Source organism: Oryctolagus cuniculus, chromosome 9, assembly GCF_051225735.1.
Source record: "Oryctolagus cuniculus isolate XC-2025 breed Fujian yellow rabbit chromosome 9, ASM5122573v1, whole genome shotgun sequence".
NCBI lineage: Eukaryota > Metazoa > Chordata > Mammalia > Lagomorpha > Leporidae > Oryctolagus > Oryctolagus cuniculus.
Genome location: NC_142875.1, coordinates 119,150,319 through 119,174,421, shown reverse-complemented (window position 1 = coordinate 119,174,421; position 24,103 = coordinate 119,150,319). Strand labels below are relative to the sequence as shown.

The following is a 24,103-nucleotide window of genomic DNA, read 5'->3' as shown; positions in this document are numbered from 1 at the left end:
CAGTGAGAGACAGACACAGGCAGACACACAGCTCCTGTATGGTGGTCCATTCCCCAGGTGCCTGCTTCAGACAGGGTTGGGCCTGGGGACAGAGCCAGGAGCCTGGAACCCAACCCAGGTCTCCCAGCTGGGTGGCAGGAGTTTTGAGCCTTCACTTGCTGCCTCCCAGTATCTGTGTTAGCAGGAAGCTGGATTCAGGAAGCAGGGCTGGGGATCAAACCCAGATCCTCTCTGTGGGATGTAGGCATCTTAACTGGCTTCCTAACTGCATGGCCAGATGCCACTCTGAAGAATATTTTTGGAAGCGTCAATACAGAGTAAGAAAGACCGCCTCCAGAAAGAACATTTCCTAATTTGAAAGGTTGCAGTCTTAATGTTTATGGGTAAACACTGAATGATTTCCAAAGTCTTAGTGTTTGGCAAGGATTAGAAACCCCACTAGTTTTGCAGAGCAAGGCATATATTGTGCCCTCTCTGTCATTCATCCCTCCCCCAAGCCTGCTGGGACACTGTCATCTATAGTATGACATGGCTCAGGGCGGGCGGGACTTCTAACAGCCATGCAGCTTGGTTCTGAGCCAGAGCTGTTGCACTTTACACAGGTACCAGTGGTCTTGCCCCCCGGAGGGGCGTGAAATGACAGCATCAGAGCCGGGAGGGGGCTGGGGATGTGCACTGCTTTGCCACACTCAGGAAGGCGACTGAGGCTCCACAGGACAACTCCCATGGTGCTGACAGCTTGGTGTCCTCTGCCCTGCCCACTCTCCCCAGCCCCGCTGCCTACAGTGGTGAGCGTTCCTTAAAGCGTGCCTCTCCCACCTACAACTTCCCAGTGTTCTCACAGCACACATACACTGGACACATGTAAGGGTGCTTCAGAGTGTGTGGGACAAGCGTCTTTGGGTGCGAAACAGTTTTGAAATCCATGTGCAGTTTTTTCATCACATGCATTTTTCATGAATTTTTGGAAGACCAGACCCCTTGTAGTCTCAGAGTTCTCCCTGCTGGTGTCTCAGAGCAAGGCATTGAGCGCACAACTCCAGGGGGCGCCATTCACACAGTGGCAGCTCTGACTTCATCTCTTCCTGTTTCACCCTTTCTTCCAAACACCAAGCTCATTTCTGCTTATGCCTTTCGCATGCTTTTCCTTCCATCTGGAATGTTCTTCCTAGACCACAGGATGACTCCCTGCTGTCTCTAAGGGGTTACTGAGAGGGCCTCTGTAGGCTGGGCTGCTCTGGCTGTGCCATATAAAGTCAGCTTCGCAGTGGCTCTGCCTTACAGTCCTGATAACCCTTCCACCATTTGCAACCCAATTGTTTGTCCAACTCCCAGTCCCTTCCTTAGACATTCCAGGAGAACAGACTATGGAATTCCTTCATGACTGTTTTCCTGATAAGAATAATGGCTGGCACAGTCATAATGAATAGGTCTTTGATGAGTTCATGGAAAATGCATATTATTAAAAGAAAGCATGGATTTTCAAAGTTTTCCTGTAAAATATATTTTTTAATTTCATTTTTCTAGAAACTTTGTAATTACTGTCATGTATTAAGTAAATGAATATTGCTGCTACTTATTTATGAACTGCACTTACATTTTGTCAAATTTGGATCAGATTTTGCTTTTTCCTGGCTTTTGCCCCAGTGCCAGTCACAGGCTCTGTGTGTCAGCTGCCAGCAGGAGGATCTGAGCATCAATCTCACCATGTAGTCAGGGCCACGCAGTTTCCACAGCTTCACAAACCCTTAGGTGGGAATCCAGCTGCCTTTGGTTTGAGTGTCTCTCCTTGCTTCAGGTAACCATAGCCACTTTAAAGAGCAGTGTAATTACAGATAATATTGTAGAGTAGTTTTTGCAATGCAGGACTTGCCTTAAAATTAGGATGTAATTAAATTTTTGTCCTTGCACAATGATTGACACACTAAAAGCACAGATGGGCCCTAATAGTACTTTTGAAATTTTTTAAAAATTATTTTCATTTTATTTAAAAGGCAGATTGACAGAGTGAGAAAGAAACAGATCTTTCATCTGCTGGTTCACTCTCCAATCCAAAAGCCAGGACTGAGCCAGGCTAAAAAGCCAGGAGCCTGAAACTCCACCCAGGTCTCTTCCATGGGTGGCAGGAACCTAGTACTTGAGTCAGCACCAGGTACCTCCCAGAGTCCGCATCAGCGGGAAGCTGCGTCCGAAGTGGAGCAGTGAGGACTTGGCGTCCAGCAGTATCATAGGAATACAGACTTCCCAAATGGTGACGTAACTGCTGTACCACAAGCCTGCCCTGCAAATAGTATTTCATAGTAGGGTAGAAGTGCTCCCCTACTTTGAAAAATATATTCTATTTACTTATTTGCTGGAAAGGCAGAGTGACAGAAAGGGACAGAGAGAGAGAGAGAAGACTCTGGTTCACTCCTTAAATGGCCACAACAGCCAGGTCTGGGCCAGGATAAAGCCAGGAGCCTTGAACTGCATCTAGGTCTGCCACATGGCTGGCTTGGACCCAAGTGCTTGAGCCATCACCTGCTGCCTCCCAAGGTGCACATCAGCAGGAATCTAGATCAGAAGCAGAGCAGCCAGGGCTCGAACTGGCACCATTGAAATGGGATACTGGTGTTGCAAGCAGTGACTTAACCTGCTGTGCCACATACAGACCTCAGAAGTGGCACATTAGAGGGTGGAAAAAGCAAATTATTAAATAAGTAGTGTTTGGCCATTTGTTAATTAGTTGGAAACTTGTTACAACACCCCCTCCCCCCCAAATTGCACCTATCAAATATTAAGGCATTGGCAGCAGTGGTTTGCTGACTAAGAGGAACAAAGGGAAAACATGTGGTTGCAGTTGGTCCACGCAAGGCTTTCAGTTGCAAGACATTTTTGTGATGTGTTCAACAAGATTGCACCAGTGGCATTCTTAGCTTCTAGCTGACCTTCCTCCTAAATGAGGTCACCGTTGTTACAGTTATTCTAAACCTTGCTGTTTCAAACAACTTTAAATCTACTTACAGCTGGAGTCGAATGCAGAGATGGTCAATTGATAAGGTAATAAAGAATATGAAGACAGAGGGAGATTTTTTTTAAATAAACAACAGTATTGCTTAGTCACACAACTGCTATTTGCCTGCCTCTCACCTTGGAGTACATTCAGTTGTGCAGATCCAGCTAAATTCAGCACCACAATTATTTTGTGGTAAGCGTTGGATCTCTTCCTTCCTCTTCAGCTGGGTGTACACCTCTCAGCCACTCCCCTACGCCCACCGAAACAGAGAGACAGGATCTGAGACCCTGTGACATCCTCTTCTATTTAAGCGCTAAATTGTTTCACCCCGTTGACTTCAGAGGCACACATGTGAGGTTACTAAAATAAGAACGCTGTTCCTCGTGGCCAGTGCCTTGACGGAATGATGCAGCTATTATTAAGGGATACTGTGTTCCTTGAGGACTTATTCACAAATGAGGATTTTGTGTGGTTTGTCAGAGGCCACAATGAACAAAATGGTTTCAAAAGTATTGAAACGTGTTGAACTAAAACTGGATACAAATTAATGCTAGTATTTGATGTAATCATTTGGTGCCCATGGAGCATTCGTTTCAGGATTTCTGCAGATACCAACATCCACAGATGCTCAAGCTTATATAGCATTGTGTGGTATTAGTATATGACCTACACAGTCCTCTTCTATAGTGTTCTTAAAGAAAAAAAAGGTCATCTGTTTGAGAGAGAGAGAGAAAAGCACTCATCTGATTCATTCCCCAAATGCTTGCAGTGGCCGGGACTGGGCACGTGCTCAAACCTGGAACTGGGAATTCAGTCCAGCTCTCCCACATAGATGGCAGGAGCCCAACAACTTCAGTCATCACCTACTGCTTCCCAGGTTGCCCATTAGCAGCAAACTAGAATGAGGAGCAGAGCCAGACTCTAATGCAGGCAACGTGTATGCTTTAAATCATCTCTAGATTACAGTGTAAATGCTATGTAAGTTGTTATGCCATATTGTTTAGGGAAGAATGACAGCATAAGCAGTATTTTTTGCTTGAGTATTTTTTTTTTTTTTTTGATCTGAGATTATTTGTATTCATGGATGTGGAACACAAAGTTCCAAAAGACTGGGAATGAGAAAATATTTTCTAAGTAATCCCCCAACTCACAATGTGGACATTTCATAAGTTGGCAAGTGCTGTATGTAATTCAGTTGCTTAGAACTATGAACACCTTGCATCATAAAGAGGCTTCAGTCCAGAGACCCTCACAAACAAGCCTGGGTAACCCACTTCTTGAGGCCAGCCAGCTGCTCAGATATTAAGAGCAGGGGCCAAGTTCATTCACAGTCCTACAGCGAGAGGGTTGCTTTCTCTTCAAGCTAAGTAGGTCAAGTTTTTCTTATTAGCTGTCTCACCTCCCAGCTGCTTCTCCCTCTGCTGGCCTGTTCCTTCTGTACCTTAAACATTGAACTGTTTCCTGAACCCCAAGTACCTACCTCTTCCCCATCAACACCTGTGCAACTGACCAGATATAAGCATCTTTAAATGGGGTCCAGTATTGATACATCCATTTCAGCTGATTATCTTGCTAAAAACAGTAAAGGTTCGTGACCACATGGTTTATGAATTATGAGTTCCCCTAGCACATGGAATTTCAAGCTGAAAGACTGTTTAGATGCATCTAGAATGATTGCTCCCCTGCCTCAATTTTACAAGATCAAGAACTCAATAAAGAATATACATGATTACCGAATGGGTGAATCTTCCCTTTTTTGGCTATTTATGTAGAGATTCAGAGAAAATAAAATTATAATACCAGATCAAGATTAAATACAAGGCTACTTCAAAAAGTTCATACAACTTTTATCTTTTCATTCCCTCACAAACTTCAAAGTACCCTCACAGCATATTGATTGATTTAGAGTTTGTTTTGGATGAGGGGGTAGAGAATGACAGTTGAAACGGAAAACAATAGAATGCTGAGACTGGGCGTTTCAGAAGCACAAGTTCAGCTTGACCCTACGTAGGAAAATCTGCCGAACCTGAGCTTCCTTCCACAAGCCCCTCTTCCTTTCCTCGCCAAGACATCGGGGTTGATCAGAGCTTACCTGAGGACTCCAAGTTTCAACCAGGTCTTCAGGTCTAAAGTGCACTTGCATTCTTGGAGATCTAAACCAAATCTGCTCTCCCAAATCCCCTGCCAATTGGGAGTAACCTCAGGGGTGGCCACACTGCCCAGGGTTGTCTCTGGGTCTCGGTCAGCTCTTTGGCCATCCCCATCCCTTCATGTGAAGACTTGTGTGCCCTGGGTCTATCCTTGAGCTATGAGAGTTTCCAGGGGATCTTCAAATCTACATCTTATTACAGCACAGATTATTATTATTATTATATATTTATTTTTTTGAAAGGCATAGTGACAGATCAATCTTCCATTCACTGGTTCAGTCCCCAAATGGCCACAACAGCCACAGCTGGGCCAGACCAAATGCAGGAGCCCGGAACTCCATGCAGTCTCCCATGTAGCTGGTGGGGACCTCAGTACATGTGCCATCTTCCACTGCTTTCTGAGACACAGTAGCAGGGAGTGGGATTGAAAGTGGAGCAGCTGGGACTCGAAAGGGTGTTCATATGGGAAGCTGGCATTGCAGATGGCAGCATGTCCTGCTGAGTCACAACTTAAAGGCCCCTTAAAGCACCATCTGGGCGGTGCTAACTGCATCCTAGGTGAGTGCCTAATCCCTAGTAACGTTCATGAGTTCTTTAGAGTCTGGCGTGTGGCTGTTTAAATGGTCTGTTTAGGTTCGATGGTGAGCTAAGATGTGCCAGGTTGGCTTCGGGTGCTAATCTCTGGGGTTTTCTTCCTGTTTGTAGTCTCTGGCTGATGAGCTTGCTCTTGTGGATGTCCTGGAAGATAAGCTCAAAGGAGAGATGATGGATCTGCAGCACGGGAGCTTGTTTCTCCAGACACCCAAAATTGTGGCAGATAAAGGTACTGATCTCACACCCCAAGGGAGCTAATATTCAGTTGATTTGTGTTTTCATGGCAAAAAAAAAAAAAAAAAAAAACCCAGAACTCTCCATTTCAAATGCTTCTTATAGTATAATAGATTTTTTAACTAGGCAAAGTTGAATTCTTAGAATGGTTACTATAATAATTGCTAATAAAATATTCGTGATTTGGTTCTGAGTTTTTTTCAAATACTGCAAAGTTTTCATCTAGTTTTAAAAAAAAATTTCCCTTTTCTCTTTGTTAATGTTGCATTCCCTTGCTAATGGACAGTCAAAAGGAGAGGATAATCACTGATATATCACGAAGAGAAAATAGCAAGTTGTATTTACAGCTTGTTTGCCTAGTTGTACCACTTTTCTCCTGTGAGAATTTCTTGACACAGATTTTCAGATCATTCTGCTGAGATATGCGCCCAGCAAATTGACATTTTCTCTCTGGCAGTCTATGTAGGAAATGAGCAGGTATTCCATGCTCCCCACTGCCATGTTAGTTATCTTAATTCTTTAACAGATTTCTGTTTATGTACCTCGGCCTGTGTGCTGAAGCCTCTTGCCAGGCCCACACAGATCTTCACAGCTTGAACACAACCTCCATTTCCAGCCATCATGATTTCCTCCACTGCTTCATTCCTTGACGTGAAACCAGTCCTCCCATCCTCGTGCATCTCCTGCTGCCCCCAGTACATCTTCAAGGACAAACTTAGTTGCCACTCCCCTTAACTTTTTCCCACCCACCTCCCCATAGCTGATGCTTAATAACTTTTTAGGATATTGTATCATAATACTTTGTTCCTGTGTGTCTGAGAATACAACTGTTTCAAACTGCCCCCTATGTTTTCTACAAAGTAACTCGAGTGCCTTGAGGAAGCTACTAGACACTGCTTACTAAATTAGCAGCATTCCAGGTACAGTGGGAAGCATTTTGCCGGTAGGATCTCATCTTCATTTCCACAACAACCCTCAAATGTGCAAGTACTATTATTACTTCCACCACCTGGGAGAGGAGCATGAAGAAGTGTTCATTACTGTGGGAGGCACGTTTCAACACAGTTGGATTATGTGGCTCATCCACAGCTGCTGAGTCTGATGATCACCTCTAGATTGTAACTTCTAAATGTTTTCAAAAAGATTACACTTTGAAAAACAAATGAACATCTCTAGAGAAAGTTGTACTGCTTAAGTGTGAATAAGGCTCTTAAAATATCAAATATTTGGCATCCAAGTGTCAATTTCTAGCCCAAAAGAAACACTTTGGTGCCTTCCTTCCCTGTCATAGATTTTGTTAACATGATATGCCTAAGAGCAGCTTCTGGTTGGTTTGTTGTTGGGAGCCCACCTGTTGAACTTCGGGCTCACTGTTCCTGCTTCATGTTGTTAATGACAACCCATGGAGCTTGTTAGTCTGAAACATAATTCAGGATAACCTTTATGTCCTTGGTGGACTTTACCGTTGAATTGATCCAGTGTAGCTCCAGGAGGAAAAAAGGAGCCACAGAAACACTGTACTTCTAAACCACATGATACCAAAATCTTGTTCTCATGTGAGTGCGCAAAGCTTCTGCAGGGCCAGGCTCCAGAGCAGTCCGTATGGGCGTCCTAGTAAAAGCACCTGTTCCCCACTCTGCCTCTCTTTCCAGACTACTCCGTGACGGCCAATTCTAAGATCGTGGTGGTGACCGCGGGAGTCCGCCAGCAGGAGGGGGAGAGCCGTCTCAACCTGGTGCAGAGAAACGTGAATGTCTTCAAGTTCATTATTCCCCAGATTGTCAAGTACAGTCCCAACTGCATCATCATCGTGGTTTCCAACCCAGGTACTATCCTGTTTTGTCTCAGTTCCAAGTTCAATGTTTTGGAGTTTCTGTTGCTCTGGACTTGAAACCTGTTCTGGTTTTCACTAACAGAAGCAGTCTGTGTGTCTTCTGTTGTTAGCTTCAGCAGGGTGCTGTTTGCAAAACAAGTGGCACCGTCCCAGACCAAATGTTCAAAAATGAGAGAAGCATTTTATATAGTGCAGTTTCTTCTCTTGTGCTTTATCTGGGTTTGTCATGGAGTCGAAAGTCTTCTAAAGTTTTTTAAAAAGATTATTCTGGAAATGAAGGACATGAAGGCAATGAAATGTTTCCAGGTTGCTTCAGTGTGTAAGAAACATTTGAATCTATCTGACCTTGCATTTTCTGGGGGTCTTTTCTGGTGTCATCTCCAAATTCTTCAGGATTAAGTCAGATTGAAAATGAAGAGTTTAAGAAAAAAAAAAAAAAGAATGTTCTTAACCTGTTAAGTCCCGGGTTTTCAATTCTGTGACTACTTTAATGATTTAATATTTCAAAATTACCATAAGTGTTATGTTTATTGTTCAGCTTAAATTTTACAGGTGTCTTATATATTAGCCTGATACGACATAATGGGTTAGATCAGTTCTGCTTTGAAGATCAACTGTATTAATGGACAAATACTTGTTAACACCAAATATTGTGACTTAAAAACTGCTTTTCTTGTGAAATACATCTGTAAAATAAACATCAGAACTTCTGACTAGAAATAATGCTACTGTTTTAGCCTTTTTAAATAAAAACTGGGGTGGGCACAGCAGGTTAAGCCTAGCTGGGACCCCCCCCCCCTCCCATATCAGAGTGCTACTCTGCTTTTGATCCAGCTTCCTGCTAATGATGGCCAAAGTACTTGAGTCCCTGCTACCCACTTGGGAGGTGCAGGTGAAATTCCTGGCTCATGGCTTCTGCCTGGACTAGACCTGGCAATTGAAGCCATTTGGGAAGTGAACCAGTGGATAAAATCTTTTTGTCACTCTGCCTTTCAAATTAATAATTATTTTTTAAAAAAATAAAAATTATATGAGGTTGTTGCTTTGAACTAACCTCCTGCATGGAGGTTAATAGTCACAGTGAAGGCTAATAGGCACAGTGAAGTCACTCCTGCTAATGTTTACATCACCCCAAAACTGTTTTCTGACCTTCAGAGAAGTCAGGATTAGAGAGATAACAGCCAAGTTTCCCAAACAGGCCAGTTTCAGTTGGCTCGATAAAGACATTCCCTCTGCTTTAATCCTTACACAAAAGAAGTCACCTGATGTTCATCAGTTTTCTATTGTTTTTTCCCACTTGTAAGGAAAGTAACTTTGAAATCGCCAGTCTCATTTTGTTCTTTTGTTTCTGCTTCCTTCAGCTTTTCTCCGTGTAGGAAGCCAGCATTTTCACTCATCGCGTTAGAACGTTTATTCTATTTTTTCTACTGTTTTCTGAATTTTCAATGTTTGAAAAGCAGACACACAGATGCACACAATTTTCCTTCTGCTGATATCACTCCTCAGATGCCCTCAAAGCCAGTGCTGAATCAGGCCAAAGCCAGGAGCCCAAAGCTCAAAATCAGTCTTCCACTTGGGTGGCAGGGCCCTGACTGCTTGAGCCGCCACTGCTGCCTCGCAGGGTACACACTAGCAAGAAGCTGGAATCAGGGGCAGAGCCAGTAGTTGAACTCAGACACCCTGAGTGGGATGTGGGCACCCAGATGGCCTCTTAACATCTAGCTTTTTATGCTCTTCTCCACTGATTCTATTAGATGGAATAAACTGTTGCTTGCTTGGTTCTAGAATCGAAAATACAGCCAATTTGGATCTGATAATTTCATAGTGTTCTCCTTTGACTGCCTAAACAGTTAAAATTCACTCTGTCCCACATTGCTTTTGACTATATAATTTGTCATCAAACTTAGTGCATGTTGGTGAGCATGTTGTGTCTGTGGATAAAATAAGAAAATCGGTTCTCTCATACTGCATGGACAGCCTGCGACTAGGAGCCAGGCAAGTCCTGCCAGCTGAGTATTGACAGTTCAGAGCAGGAAGAAATAAATGATTTCAGTCATATTCCCGATAAACCTAGACTGGTGTGTCCAAAATACTCCAATCTCATATATGAAGCTTCTTCCATCTGTTGCGGGTATGTCTAGGACAGGATTACCACCTAGTATGCACAATGGTGCTGCATCGGTTCCTCAGGCACACTTATCACTAACGATACAGCTTTCTTGATATAGCATCGAAGTCTAATTCTCCAGCAAGGCTCTTATACTGAATCCAAAACATTCTGGAAATACCACAGAGAATGTGCAGGTGGAGGCTGCTGGATTTACCTCCTGCTCCTTCTCTTCCTGTCTGCCCCTTTTCCTGCTTTTTACAGCTTAGCTGGTACTGGCTGTGCTCCTGTCTGAACCCGCACAAGTTTTGCCTCTATGCGGTTTTGATGCTGTTCCACACAGGAACAAAAGTTCTGTTATGGATGCCCTTTGATTAAATAGAGCATTTTAAAGCCAGCTGTTAATCATTATTTTGGGATCATTTCTTATGCCCAGGGAAGCCCATCAGTAGCTTTTTGGATTACGACAACATTCATTAGAATCATGGGATATTAGGGTTCATAGAATCTTAAGAGATGATGTGATTTAACCTCTTTTTCTATGAATGTCAAGTTAATGAATCTGCAAGGTTCATATGTATTCTTTCAAGTAACGATGTAAATATAAATCATGATTCATGGTATATTTGATGTTTTACATTCTCTGTATACCTGAGGCTTAAAAGTTTGTTCTTTTCTCACCCTTGTCACCTCTATGAAAAATGGAAGTATTTACATCTTTTTGGAGTTATCTCATTTGTGGAATGGGGAAGTAGGATAAGGGGAAGCCAGGGTGCCCACCCTGTTGATCGTATGGCAGTTGAAGTCAGCTTCGCTTTACTCACCTCTGTTTTTTCTTTAAAATGTTTAGTGGACATTCTTACATACGTGACCTGGAAACTAAGTGGACTGCCCAAGCACCGTGTGATTGGAAGTGGGTGCAATCTGGATTCTGCTAGATTTCGCTATCTCATGGCTGAAAAGCTTGGCATTCATCCCAGCAGCTGCCATGGATGGATTTTGGGAGAACATGGAGACTCAAGTGGTAAGAAACAGAACCTACTGTGGAGCGTGGCATTGGTCTTGCCAATACAATATACTTGGATATACTTCAGAAAAGTTGCAGTAATAGTATAGTTAGTTCTCATGTTGTATTCCCATTTGCTCTCTTTCTCTTACCTGCCATCTCGCTTCATTCTGATACATTAAGCAGAAATCACAGTCATCTTGCCCGTTTTCTCCATTCAGTGTGTATTTCCTTAAAAAAAAAAAAAAAAGGTTTTTGGTGTAGCCACAGCACATTTAACACTAAGTCAGGGACTAACCCTGATACCATATTAGCTAACCCAGAGTCCATAGGCACAGTTCTCCCGCATGTCATGTCCTCTGAAGCTTTTTCCCGATTCAGGATCCGTTCTGGAATTACGTATCACTTCCAGTTGTATCTCCTGTAGTCTAGAACAGCTCCTCAGGCCTCTTGTCATTTCTGTAATCATCTGAGTGACTTGGTAGACTGGCCATTAGTTTGGATTTGTCTGGGTACTTCCCAGCGATCAGTTTGAGACAATACACGTTTGAACACATGCCACAGATGGGACTCTTGTGGCATTGAATCAGGAGATGCATCACAGCCCAACTCCTATCCAGCGCTTACTTTCTCCTTCCTGTATCCTTTTCCCTACAACATCTGCATTTTTTTCTGTTCCCATATTGAGCTGGGCTATCTATGCAGGTTTCACAGTTTGCATCAAAGACTTGGCAGGAGTTGTGGTCTAAACGGGTTCTATTTGGCCATGAACAGCTTTGCCTTTCAGAAGTGTTTTAGTCACACTGCACTTTGCCCCTGCTCTTGCTTACATTTCCTGAGTCTATAATGCTCTCTAGAAGTCCATAAAACACACATAACTTAGGCAACAAGGTCTAGCCCAAATGACTGGTTTTTGTTGTTCTTTCTCATGTTCTTTATTACATTTTGTCAGACTGTATTTGGGTATAATTATAGCATGTTTGAGCCTTATTCCAGGATTTGACTTTTTCTTCATTATAGGAAAAAGGTCTTATGTTAGAAACAATGATCAGAGGCCAGTATTGTGGTGCAGTGGCTTAAGACACTTCCTGCAATACATATTAGGGTGCCAATTCATCTCCCAGGTGCACTGCTTCCAATTCAGCTCCCTGTTACTGTACTTGGGAAAGCAGTGGATGATGGCCCAAGTGCACAGGCCCCAACCACCAACATGAGACTAGGATGGAGTTTCTGGCTCCCAGGTTCAGCCTGGCCCAGCCCTGGCTGTTTCGGGCATTCAAAGCAAATGTTTAGGGTAGTCCCAAAGTAACCCCTTGTGATTTCACAAACCTAGAGAGAAGTAAAGAATTTCACATTCTCAGTAACTATGTCTCAATACTTCTGTTTTGTACTAAAATTGTTGGGAGTGAAGAGGTCAGATGTATCGCTCTTTGAAGGCAATGTCAGCCTTTCGGGAACTCTGGAAGTTACTAGTCATTGGAGTGGTTCCAGTTTGTATTCAGTAACTTATGTCTGATATGAAATCTGAACAGAGAGAAAAACATGATTTTTTTTTAAGGAGTAGCTTTAGAAATATCTAGAATGTTTGTCATTTATTTTTCCAGTGGCTGTCTGGAGTGGAGTGAATGTGGCAGGTGTTTCTCTCCAGGAACTGAATCCAGAGATGGGAACAGACAATGATAGTGAAAACTGGAAGGAGGTGCACAAGATGGTGGTGGAAAGGTGAGTGGGCTCAGATGATCAGTGCATCTCTCCTTAGATCAACATCATAAATGGTTTCCATTGCTGCCTGCTCAGATCATTCTTGATGTAGTTAAGTCTGCCGCTGTTATCTTTGAAGACAGGAAAGACTCATTCAGACTAGTCAAACCCGCTGTGCCAGTCCTGCCGGGGAAAGCAAATGTTTTCTTTCTAGAGCAAGTCTAGGGTAGAGGTAACGGAAGAAAACATGAAGCAAACAAATGAGAAGGACCTTCACACTGGGCCCTAAACAAATAAAGTGGAGTCCCTCAGAAAGGTAAACCCAGACCCTGGTAAATACGTCCTTGGTGACTGGCTGCTCAAAGTGTGTGGGCTGCTCTGTAATGACCTTTCCACAGTCAACTAAAAATGTCTCTCTTCTCCTCCCTGTCAGTTTTTTGAAACTTTCTGATCACCAACTATTGTGTCCTTCTATGACCTTCATGTTTATCTGAGTGAAATGTCATTTTGGACTGGAGTAAAGAATATGGATTTGGATTCAGATGATGCTCCTGCATCATCTTCGACAAGTCATGCAACCCTTAAGATGAAGCTCCGTTTTCTTCTCTGTATAGTATTATGGCCATAAACTTACTCAGATTAAAGCCTGCACACGTCACACATGTATCACTGATAAGCATTTAGTAAGTGTTAGAACACTTTTGTAGTAAGACAGGTGTCTTAAATATGGAACCATTTTGTCTCTTCAACTTTCTTGACTTTTTTCAGGATTTGACCTGTGTATGTGTGTGTGTTTGTGTGTATATAATTTGAAAGAGCAACAGAGAGAGACAGATCTTCCCACCACTAGTTCACTCTCCAAATGGCCACAGCTGCTAGGTCTGGACTAGGCCAAACAAAGCCAGGAACCAGGAACTTCATCTTGATGAACAGTCCTGCTGGAACACAATACCAGCCCTGAGAAAAATAAGCTTTAAAAATTGAAAGAGGGGCCAGCATTGTGGTACAATGCGCTAAGCCACCACCTGCAATACCAGCATCCTATGTGGGCACCAGTTCAAGTCCTTGCTGCTCCACTCCATGTTAATACGTGTTGGAAAGCAGTGGAAGGTGGCTTAAGTGCTTAGGCTTGGCCCATCCCCAGCTGTTGGGGCCATCTGGGGAGTGAGCTAATGGATGGAAGATCTCTTTCTGTGTAACTCTTTTTTTTTTTTTTTATGCATTTCAAAGGCAAACAAGAAAAGTTTAAAGCATCCTTAGAATTTCAGTTAACATTATCCCTGTGCTTACCCAGACTATATTCCTTGCCTAGAGTCTTCTGGTCAATGCTATAGGGTATTAATTCCTCATTTCCTGGTGCTCAGTGAGTTATTCCTGCTACTTCTCAAGTACCAGTGCCTTTCTGGGGTTTTAGGTATACAATTTGTGCCCAGAAAATCACCAGTATTGTTATCATCACTTTTAAATTAATTGATCATATTTTAGGTGACAATGGCAAATGAGACTTCACAATCAAGATGTGTTTTGTCATTTTCCTTTCATTATTTGTTGACTTTGTAATATCAGTATGGCTACAAATAAATCATGTTTTATGATTAAGTTGCATTGATGGGAAAATGTGTGCTTTTAGCAATATACCTTTATAAATATTCACTTCTAGAATAAGGTATTTAGCAAATACCTTATCAAACATTTATCAAAACATTTATATAGAGCCCTGTACAATTTTAAACATTTTATGACATTATTTTATGCATATTAATTTATTTAACACAGCAAACTTATGAAATAGACACTGTTATCTCCTTTTTAAAGAGGATGCTGAGACAAGAAATGTTAAATAATATGCCCATGGTTACCGTTAGTAAGAGACACAGCAGCAGTCCATAACTGCTGAGACTGATGTCAGTGATCTGTTATGACTGTTTTTTTCCTCAGTGCCTATGAAGTCATCAAGCTAAAAGGGTACACTAACTGGGCTATTGGATTAAGTGTGGCTGATCTCATTGAATCCATGCTGAAAAATCTCTCCAGGATTCACCCAGTGTCCACAATGGTGAAGGTAAGACAAACTAGCACAAAATAGAGGTTGATTTCTTACAGATTAATAAAAAAGATAAAACACAGTCCCAGTCCAAAGTTATTTGTGTATTTCAGAGTTTTATGTAAGCGTTTTTCCTTCTCCTCAGAAATCTAGGACAGTAAGAGCATAAAACCTGTAGATGCTAAGACATCTAATAATTTTTTAAGATTTGCACAATATGGCAAATTTAATTCTAGCTCTGAATCTTTGAGCACATTTAAAAAATCTATGCCCATTTGAATAAATACAAGACTTTCACTTAAAACTGGTGTATTAGACTATAGGTTGCCTTTCATGTAGCAATTGCTGCCTAAGCACATTTCATTTAATTAAAAGATATGGAGCCCACACACAAAATATTTAAATAGAAATTATTTTTAAGCAAAAAAATCTTATTAAAGCACTGCATAAGACAGTTGACTCATTTTCTTCAAGTCAATGTCAGGGGAATAGAAGTAAGTGGGAAAAGAAACATGTGGATACATTTAGGAAGTATTGGGAGATAAAAGAAGGTACAGATATTTGTATTAGAATACTGTAGAAAAATCTAGAAAAAGTATGGCAAAAATCAAGTTACTGCTGAGTTTTAGGGTGCATATTCAGGAATTTGTTCATTTTTACGTATGAACAAAAATTTTCAGGGTTGACAAGTTTTAAATATATTTAGTGTGTTATGCAGTGGGTAAATTTGCTACTTGCAACACTGTTACCCCTATCAGAGTGCCAATATAAAAAACGAACTTGTGAGGCCGGTGCTTTGGTACATTGGGTTAAGCCACCATCTGCAAATGTCAGCAACCCATATTGCCACTAGTTCGTGTCCTGGAAGGACCACTTCCAATCCAGCTCCCTGCTAATGTGCCTGGGATAGCAGCAGAAGGTGGCCCAAGTCCTTGGGCCCTTGCACCCATATGGGAGACACAGGAGAAGTTCGTGGCTTTGTCCTGGCCCAGCCCCAGCTGTTGCAGCCATTTGGGGAGAGAACCAGCACATGGAAGATCTCTAGCTCTCATTCTCTCTGTAGCTAGCTCTGCCTTTCAAATAAATAAATAAATAAAGTAACTTGCTTAATATAATGAAGTAATCTGACTGACTATATATTTAAAATAACCGGGAATAAGTTATGCTATACAAACCAGTCAAGTATTTTTGAGATAATACTATTTTTTTTCAGCAACACAGGCGTTGTAGGAATCTTACCCCCAGTACCTGGGACCTTGTAGGTTAACTACCACCTGAAGTTTTTTCCTTAACTAAAAATCTCTAAGAAACTTTGGGTTTTGTGAAAAGTAGTCCACTGAGAGCCACAACTGAAGGCAATTTAATATGAAGACATGAGTTTATGAGGTTTTGTTAAAGTATCTAAGACAAGAGCAATGTTCAATAAAACACATTGAATCAAATTCAGTAGTATACTTCTCACTTTCTTCCAAGTATCTAGGATTGTCATGTGTGCTTACTTACATAGTTTATGTATTAAATCAACACATAAATAGTGGGAAAATGTGGACCTGATCAATTCTGGAAGTTAGAGAATGAGTTAGTGTGCATCAAATGTTCTATGCTCGGTTCACAGGGAGGACCTTCGATGGTTCTTCTCTGGGGATTAGTGTCTAAAGCTCTGTTTGCTGCTCCTGCAGGGCATGTATGGCATTGAGAACGAAGTCTTCCTGAGCCTTCCGTGCATCCTCAATGCCCGGGGATTAACCAGCGTCATCAACCAGAAGCTCAAGGACGATGAGGTTGCCCAGCTCAAGAAAAGTGCAGACACCTTGTGGGACATCCAGAAGGACCTCAAAGACCTGTGACTCGCGAGTGCTAGGCTGTAGAAACCAAAGCTCTAATGTGATTAGTCCTGAGCCCACAGCGCTCATGCCCGGGTGTGGGGCCCTGTTTGCTTTTCCTCCTCCTTACTAGGTGAATTTGGGGCTCAGACTCCAAGCGCAGCCTGGCTTAATGCTTACAAAAATGAGCTCTTGAACAAATAAAAGTAACTATTGTAGTGTGCCTCTGTTTCACAAGAGATTTCATCATTTTCCTGGCATATCATGAAGCATCACTAATTGCCACACCAGCCACGTTCCACCTTCTGGGCATATCCCTCAAGGCCATGTGTAACCTGTGCCGTGATTTTGTTGTCCCGAGTGACAACTGCAGAAGTGTAATCAAAGTCAGCGTGTATGACGAGGAGGTCCATTTTAATTCTCTAGAAGGAAGAGCTTCTAATACACAACTTTCTCAGCTGGTGCCGCGGCTCACTAGGCTAATCCTCTGCCTGCGGCGCCAGAACCCCAAGTTCAGGTCACGGTCGGGGCGCTGGATTCTGTCCCGGTTGCCCCTCTTCCAGTCCAGCTCTCTGCTGTGGCCCGGGAGTGCAGTGGAGGATGGCCCAAGTCCTTGGGCCCTGCGCCCGTATGGGAGAGACCAGGAGAAGCACCTGGTTCCTGGCTTCGGATAGGCGTGGTGCACCGGCCTTAGCGGCCATTTGTGGGGGGTGAATCAACAGGAAAAAAGGAAGACCTTTCTCTCTTTCTCACTGTCCACTCTGCCTGTCCAAAAAAAAAAAAAAAGATACAACTTTCTAAAATTGAGATTAACTTTGTAAAACTTAGTTCTGTTTGATAGTGAAAGGTAAAAAAGTGTAGCCTGATTTATCCAGATCCAAACTCCTAGGAGTCCGTGTAATATAGGAATCTGGAGGAGGGCTTAAGGCAGACATCCTTTAATGCACAATTTCCAATGTACATGTAGTATCTAGCAGTTTATGAAGTGTTAAAAACATGGATATTGGTGTCTCACAAACCTGGGTTTGAGAGCTTCTCTATTATCCATCACCCACCTGTGTTTTTGTCAAGTAGTGACTTTACCACTCCTAAGCTTCCATTTCCTCACCTGCAGATGGTACCTCATATGTATGGGTTAAGTAAATGAGGAAGTTACATAAAACACTTAGCACAAAGTTCGAGCATAATAGTTGTGAACATTTAAGTAGTCTTACTCTTCCAAATGCTCAAGTCATCCCAACTAGACCGTAAAGTAGCATTGCTTAACCTTGGCACCTTTGACACTTCGGACCAGATGATTCTGTGTTGTGGGGGATTGCACTGTGCACCGCAGATTGTGCCATAACCACTGTGACGTCAACACAATAGATGGCTGTCACACACCCCTCCCAAGTGTGATATCAAAAAATCCTGCAGATATTTCTGTATGTCCCCTGGGGACGTACAGAAAATCCACCCAGACTGAGAACCACTGCCCCAAGTATTTGACTCCTCATCTCACAGGTGTGGAGACAGACCAGAGATGCCTAACGGGCACAGGCACTAACAGCAAGGATTCAACCCAAACAAGGCAGCTTCTAAAACCTCACTCTTCAGCACAGGGCACAAAATTGCAGCAAATGTTAGTGACTGCCACACTTCCATAGCTTTGCAAAGTAACATCAACTGTTCATTAAATTCAGGTCTAGAGTCTTTATAGATCAGACTGGTTAATTAAATGGCAGGAAAAAAAAATTTCTTGCCTGGAATAAGTCAGAAGACCCAACAAACTGGAGGTAAAATATAAACTTGTATATCAAGTGCCAATCTACATCAGATTCTGCGAAGAATGGTATTTGGGAACAGCAAAGCATTGCTATAGAAATACATGTTATAGTACACTGGGAACATTCAAAGAGGATGAGCTAGGGGGATGAAGAGGATCCTCTTATTGTGAAACAATCACTAGCCTTCATAATTTATAGCCTGGAAGATGTTAAACTGAGGCTGAACAAATGTCTTTATACAAACACTGTATAACAGTGGCCTCTGCAAGGTTGTGGTTCTGGCACAGTGACTGTCGGGCAATCCAGCAGGAAAAGCCTTCCGTCAACCTTGCAGTGTTGTTTTTGGTTGGGATTGACGCAATGACTCTATTTTGATTCTGCTTTCACATTCTCTTCATGCAAATGATGAATGTTCCTCTTTCATGCGGACTTCTTAGAAATTGCTTTTGAAAATGCCATAGAAAATACAATCAAAGAGATATAGTTTATGAAAAGCAAAGCAGATTGAGACAAGCATTGTTAAGCTGCCACACTGAGATGCCTGCATCCCCTATCAGGGTACATGGGTGTAAATCTCACCTCTGCACCCAATTCAGCTTCCTGCTAATGTGCACCCTTGGGGGCAGCAGATGACGACTCAAGTACTCGAGTCCCTTTCCAGCATCTGGGTTTGACCTGGCCCAGCCCTGGCTGTCGCAGGCATTTTGGGAGTGATCTAGCAACTGGATGAGCTCTCATTCAAATAAGTAAATAAGCAAAATCAAAGCAAATTGCTATTAAATGAGGAGAAAATTCATAAGAAAGGTAAATTCAAAATATACAACTATACCATTTTTAATTTAGGAAAGTGAAAATCCAAATGTTTGATAATACATTCTATTAACTGCAAAAAGGAAACTTAAATGTTGCAGCAAAGAGCATGAATTAGTGTAACTCATGAAAACAGGAGATTTGCAGTATCCGTCAAATTGCAAAGACATAAGCCTCTTGACTTGGAAGTTCCACTTGTGGGAAGGATGTTCTACTCTAGTCAGGCCATGTGGCCTATCACAGCAAAAGATAGAGCAGAGTTGAAATTATAGCAATAGGACAGTGTTACATAGAGCATCTCTACGCATTCAATGGAAGAGAATACTGTTCCATTGTATAGCAAGAGTAAGCAGGCTCTCTACCTATCAATACAGAAAGCTGTATCAGTGCAAACAGTGCAGGAGCATGAAGGAAGAAAAGGCCATTTTCTATGCGCTTACATGTCCAGGGAGAAACTAGAGGCTACACAGCAGCCTACGTAGATGTCAGGGTCAGCGGACGGTGGTTCAAGGAATGGACAATGCTGAGGTTAAGTGCTTAAAAGGAAGCACGTTAAGGTCTAACTTCTGTGTTTTATGGCTTTGACACAGGTGGACAGATTGGTAAATTGTTGCATAAATGTTTCAAATTCCTCTCAATACATGAGGGCAGTGACATTCAAATTGTCTAAAATTCTAATATTGCCTTTTTGTTTCATGTTTTTTAGCTTCCTCTGCTTTAAAAAAATGACATTCTGGGGCTGGCGCTGTGGTGCACTAGGTTAATCCTCCGCCTGCGGCGCCTGTATCCCAAATAGGCACCGGGGCCGGGTTCTAGTCCGGGTTGCTCCTCTTCCAGTCCAACTCTCCGCTGTGGCCCGGGAAGACAGTGGAGGATGGCCCAAGTCCTTGGGCCCTGCACCCGCATTGGAGACCAGGAGAAAGCACCTGGCGCCTGGCTTCGGATCAGTGCAGCACTGGCCGTAGCAGCCATTTGGGGGGTGAACCAATGGATGGAAGACCTTTCTCTCTGTCTCTCTCTCTCTCTCTCTCTCTCACTGTCTGTAACTCTACCTGTCAAATAAATAAATTAAAAAATCTTAAAAAAAAAAAAAAAGACATTCTTTTACGAAGTGTACCTCCATTGTGGATGTTCTAGTGCTGAGTTTTTCCTCCCAATATTCTTGTTCAGATCACCAAGTGAAGTGACCTGTGCCAATCTAGCTAACCAGGTCTCAATCAGCTCCAGATTGCCAAGGAGAATGCAAGGAACTGGGAACTCCAGAGGCAGAATTTGGGCAAGGCATTCTTTTAGCCGGAGGGATGATCAGCCTTCCCACGCTAGGCACCTACACAACCTCCACACCCGCTTAGTGATGAGACAGATTCGCACACACCCATAGTCCCTAAGGATTGCATCCCACATCATTTGGGGACTGCAATGGCTCACTTATATGCACACTAATTCCCTCATAAGTGCAACATAAATTTGGCATTTTCAAAATATACGAAACCTTTATCTAGGGTAGTTACAAACACGGAAAAAATGTACATTGGCATGTGATATCAGCATCATGGAACAAAGAGGTAGACAATCAGTTAATCCTGCTATGTGGACTTTGAAGATGCAACCTAATCTCACACAGCCTTGAACTTCCACAGACCTCCTATGACATTCCTTCAGTTTCTCTTTGCATCTTACCTTTTGCACCAAGAACACATTCATGCGCTTATAGCTTTCTTACTAAAAAGTTGTAAACCCTCGAAGTATCAGCATAATCTTTAAGCCCGGAAGACAAAACATTTAAGTATCCCCTTTAGTAAACCAGGGACTTTATGCTGCTTTCCCCTAATGCTTAGAAGGCTCCTTTCTGTCCAGATTTTTAATTTTGAAGCTTGATTGACAGCATACAATCCACAGTTTATCAATTGTTAGGAAATCTTCCGCCATTAGAATCCAGCAATGCGTTTCCTCGATCACTGGTTGTAAACACTTTTCCCCTTACCTTTATTTGCTCCTTTTCTACTCCTAATCCTAAACCTAATCTCATAATCAGATCCCAGCCCAGGAGATTAACTCTTACTGCAGGTGCCTATAAAAATGACCTCTCAATCTGTCCTGGTCCTAGTCTGATTAGCATTTTCTTTTTTAAATATTCTACTCCTAACATGGTCCATTTTTACCCGGATAATTCTGTACCTTTTAGCTACTGTGTCAGGGAAGAATGGGCCACTCCAGTATCAGCCAAAAAGGTTATCTGTTCCTCTTCAGGTCCCAAGAATTGGGCTGATTGGCTAAACGCAGCGAGAATTCCAGAGGTAGCCTCATTTTAAATTTTGACTTCAATACTTAAAAGGGGAATATTGCTAAAGCCAGTTTCTCCCTGCCACCTTGGCACTTTGTGAAGTAGGTATATGTACAATAGGGAAGCTCTCTAAATCCCTTTTCTTGATAGTTTTGCATGTAAACTTGCAGGTGCTGTGGGGTCAGCCTCCCTGCATTCTTTAGGCCCTGACTCCTCTTCTCAGACCCCTTCTTGGTGCATGCAAAGTAGAGGCAGACACCATCATTTTCCTCCACTTTTAAGAAAATGGGAATGGGAGTCAACAGGATGGGATTTGAGTTTTTCAGCTGGTGGAGAGAATCGTCTCTTTCCCTCTGGGAAGAAAAGGCTCCACCACGTACAACTCCACCTGCCATCCCCAGTCCTCATCTGAGCCAGACCTAGGCCAGAACACTGAAGGCTTTAAAATCAGATATTTGGAGGCTGCCTTCTACAGTGCCGGCATCCCATACGGGCGCCAGTTTGAGTCCTGGCTGCTCTGCTTCCCATCCAGCTCTCTGCTATGGCCTGAGAAAGCAGTAGAGATGGCCCAAGTTCTTGGGCCCCTGTACCCACATGGGAGACCTGGAAGAAGCTCCTGGCTTCAGATTGGTGAAGCTCTGGCCATTGCGGCCACCTGAGAAGTGAACCAGCAGGTGGAAGACCTCTCGCTCTTTCTCTCTGCCTCTGCCTCTCTGTAACTCTGCCTTTCAAATAAATAAAACAAATTTGGATGTTTTGGGCCACATGAAATACACACTTCATCCAGAAAAACACAAACATGTATGCAACCCTGACACAGGCACACCAATATAACACCCAGACACAGACGTATGCACATGCCAACACCATGGGGTGCCCCCCCAGGACCCCAGCATTCTCCCACAAAGGACTTTCCAGGGGCAGAGAGTGTTTTTTTTTTTCTTTTAATACTTGAAAGGCAGAGTTACACAAAGATCTTCCTTCTGCTAGTTCACTCCCCAATGTCTGCAACAACTGGGGCAGGGCCAGGTAGAAGCCAGGAACCTCTTCTGGTTTTCCCACATGGGTGTAGGGCCCCAAGCACTTGGGCCTTCTTCCACGGCTTTTCCCAGGCCATCAGCAGGGAATTGGATCAGATGTGGAACAGCTGGGACTTGAACCTGCACCCTTAAGGGATGTTGTCACTGCAGGCTGAGGCTTTAACCCACTGTACCACAGTGTAGCCTACACAGAGGGCTTTTTGAGCTTCCTCCTCCCCAGGCCTAGAACTTTCCCATTTTCAGCTACACACACTCAACCATCCTAATGTTGATTTGCCGGAGGACAGAAGTATCGATTGAGACTATGCATGCTTCGTAGCATGGCTACTTCTCAGCCACACACACTTTGACTCCCAAAAACGCCCAGCACCAAGGCAGTAATTATACTCCAGTTGTTTCCTACCTTGGCTCGTGAACGAGGCTGCCTGGTTGCCACAGTCCCTGCTTGTTCTTTTCTCTGTCGCTTCTGCTGTCTTCCAAATACCAGTCTTGGCTTTTCTGTGGCTTCTGCAGTGAGAGGAGGCACCCAGAGAGAGCAGGGCTGAAACTGGGTGGTACGCACCTCCCCTCTACCTGAGCTCCCACTCCACACAGGCACAAAGATCCCAGATGAGCTTCCAAGTGGTGAGAAACAGCCTCACCTGACCACCTAAAGATGGCGTGCAGCAAGAGTGAGACTCTATTCATGATCTTGCAAGATCGGTGCCTGGGGGGCCAGCACACCTGGGGCAGCTTGCAGCAAAGTGTTTATTTCCTAGCACACAGATTCCTCACTCACTGAGTAACTACCAGGTTACAGTTTTCCCAGCATTTGCTTCAGCTGTTTTTTTTTTTTTTTAAATATTTGTTTGAAAGGCAGAGTTACAGAGAGGCAGAGGCAAAGACAGACACAGAGTGGTCTTCCATCCACTGGCTCCCTCCCCAGATGGCCGCAATGGCTGCAGCTGCACTGATCCGAAGCCAGCTGTCAGCAGTTTCTTCCGGGTCTCCCACGTGGGTTCAGGGGCCCAATGCGTTGTGCCATCCTCTGCTGCTTTCCCAGGCCATAGCAGAGAGCTGGATTGGAATCGGAGCAGATGGGACTAGCACCGGCGCCCATATGGGATGCTGGAGCTGCAGGTGGCGGCTTTACCTGCTACGCACAGAGTTGGCTGCTGCCTCAGCTGTTTTGGTTGCTGACATGCTGTTTGCCTAAGGACTTTCAGATGCATTTAGCCTGCTAGCTAGTTGTCTACTCAGAGCAACACATCTTTGAAAATGAATCTAATGTTTACTTCTCAGAGCTGGAATATGACTTAGGTCTAACAATTCTGTTTCCCTTTTCAAGCCAGTGGAACTGCATCTGAGTAGACACTGTGTGTGTTTCAGGGAAATGTGAGTCTAGCTTTGAGACCTGCATTTTTTTAAGGTTTTAATTTTATTTATTTGAAAGACAGAATGACAGAAGAGAAAAACATCTTCCTCTGCTAGTTCACCCTGCAGTGGGCACAACGGCAGAGGTTGGGCCAGGCTAAGGCAGGAGCCTGGAACTCCACGGGCTCCCTGCATGGGTTGCAGAGGCCCAAGTATTTGAATCATCCTCTGCTACCTTCCCAGGTACATTAGCAACAGGCTGGATCCGAAGTGGAGCAGCCAGGACGCCAAGTGGCATTCTGATAGGGGATGCCGGAATCAGACAGCAGCTTAGCTCACTGTGCCACAACACTGGCCCCAAC

The 24,103-nt window shown here is 43.3% G+C and overlaps 1 protein-coding gene and 1 long non-coding RNA gene across 6 annotated transcripts in view; one reads left to right on the top strand and one right to left on the bottom strand.

Moving 5' to 3' along the window:
* The window catches only part of LDHB (lactate dehydrogenase B), a 21,972-nt gene extending 5,261 nt beyond the window's left edge, over positions 1–16,711 (top strand). For both annotated transcript variants that reach the window (XM_008259339.5, NM_001195707.2), the window contains 6 exon segments: positions 5,851–5,968; positions 7,626–7,799; positions 10,765–10,938; positions 12,525–12,642; positions 14,560–14,683; positions 16,345–16,711. In XM_008259339.5, coding sequence (XP_008257561.1) covers positions 5,851–5,968; positions 7,626–7,799; positions 10,765–10,938; positions 12,525–12,642; positions 14,560–14,683; positions 16,345–16,512 — 876 coding nt within the window. In that variant the 3' untranslated portion in view covers positions 16,513–16,711.
* Positions 1–24,103, bottom strand: part of LOC149124739 (uncharacterized) — a 27,453-nt gene extending 3,350 nt beyond the window's left edge. Inside the window, exons 1-3 of one of the 4 annotated variants that reach the window (XR_016213532.1) lie at positions 22,792–23,998; positions 11,073–11,151; positions 7,806–8,194 (exon numbers count right to left, since the gene is read on the bottom strand). This is a non-coding gene — a long non-coding RNA (uncharacterized LOC149124739). Of the gene's footprint in view, positions 1–7,805; positions 8,195–11,072; positions 11,152–16,342; positions 18,698–22,791 lie in introns of those variants that run through there. The other 3 variants (XR_016213533.1, XR_016213534.1, XR_016213535.1) reach the window with 3 other exon arrangements.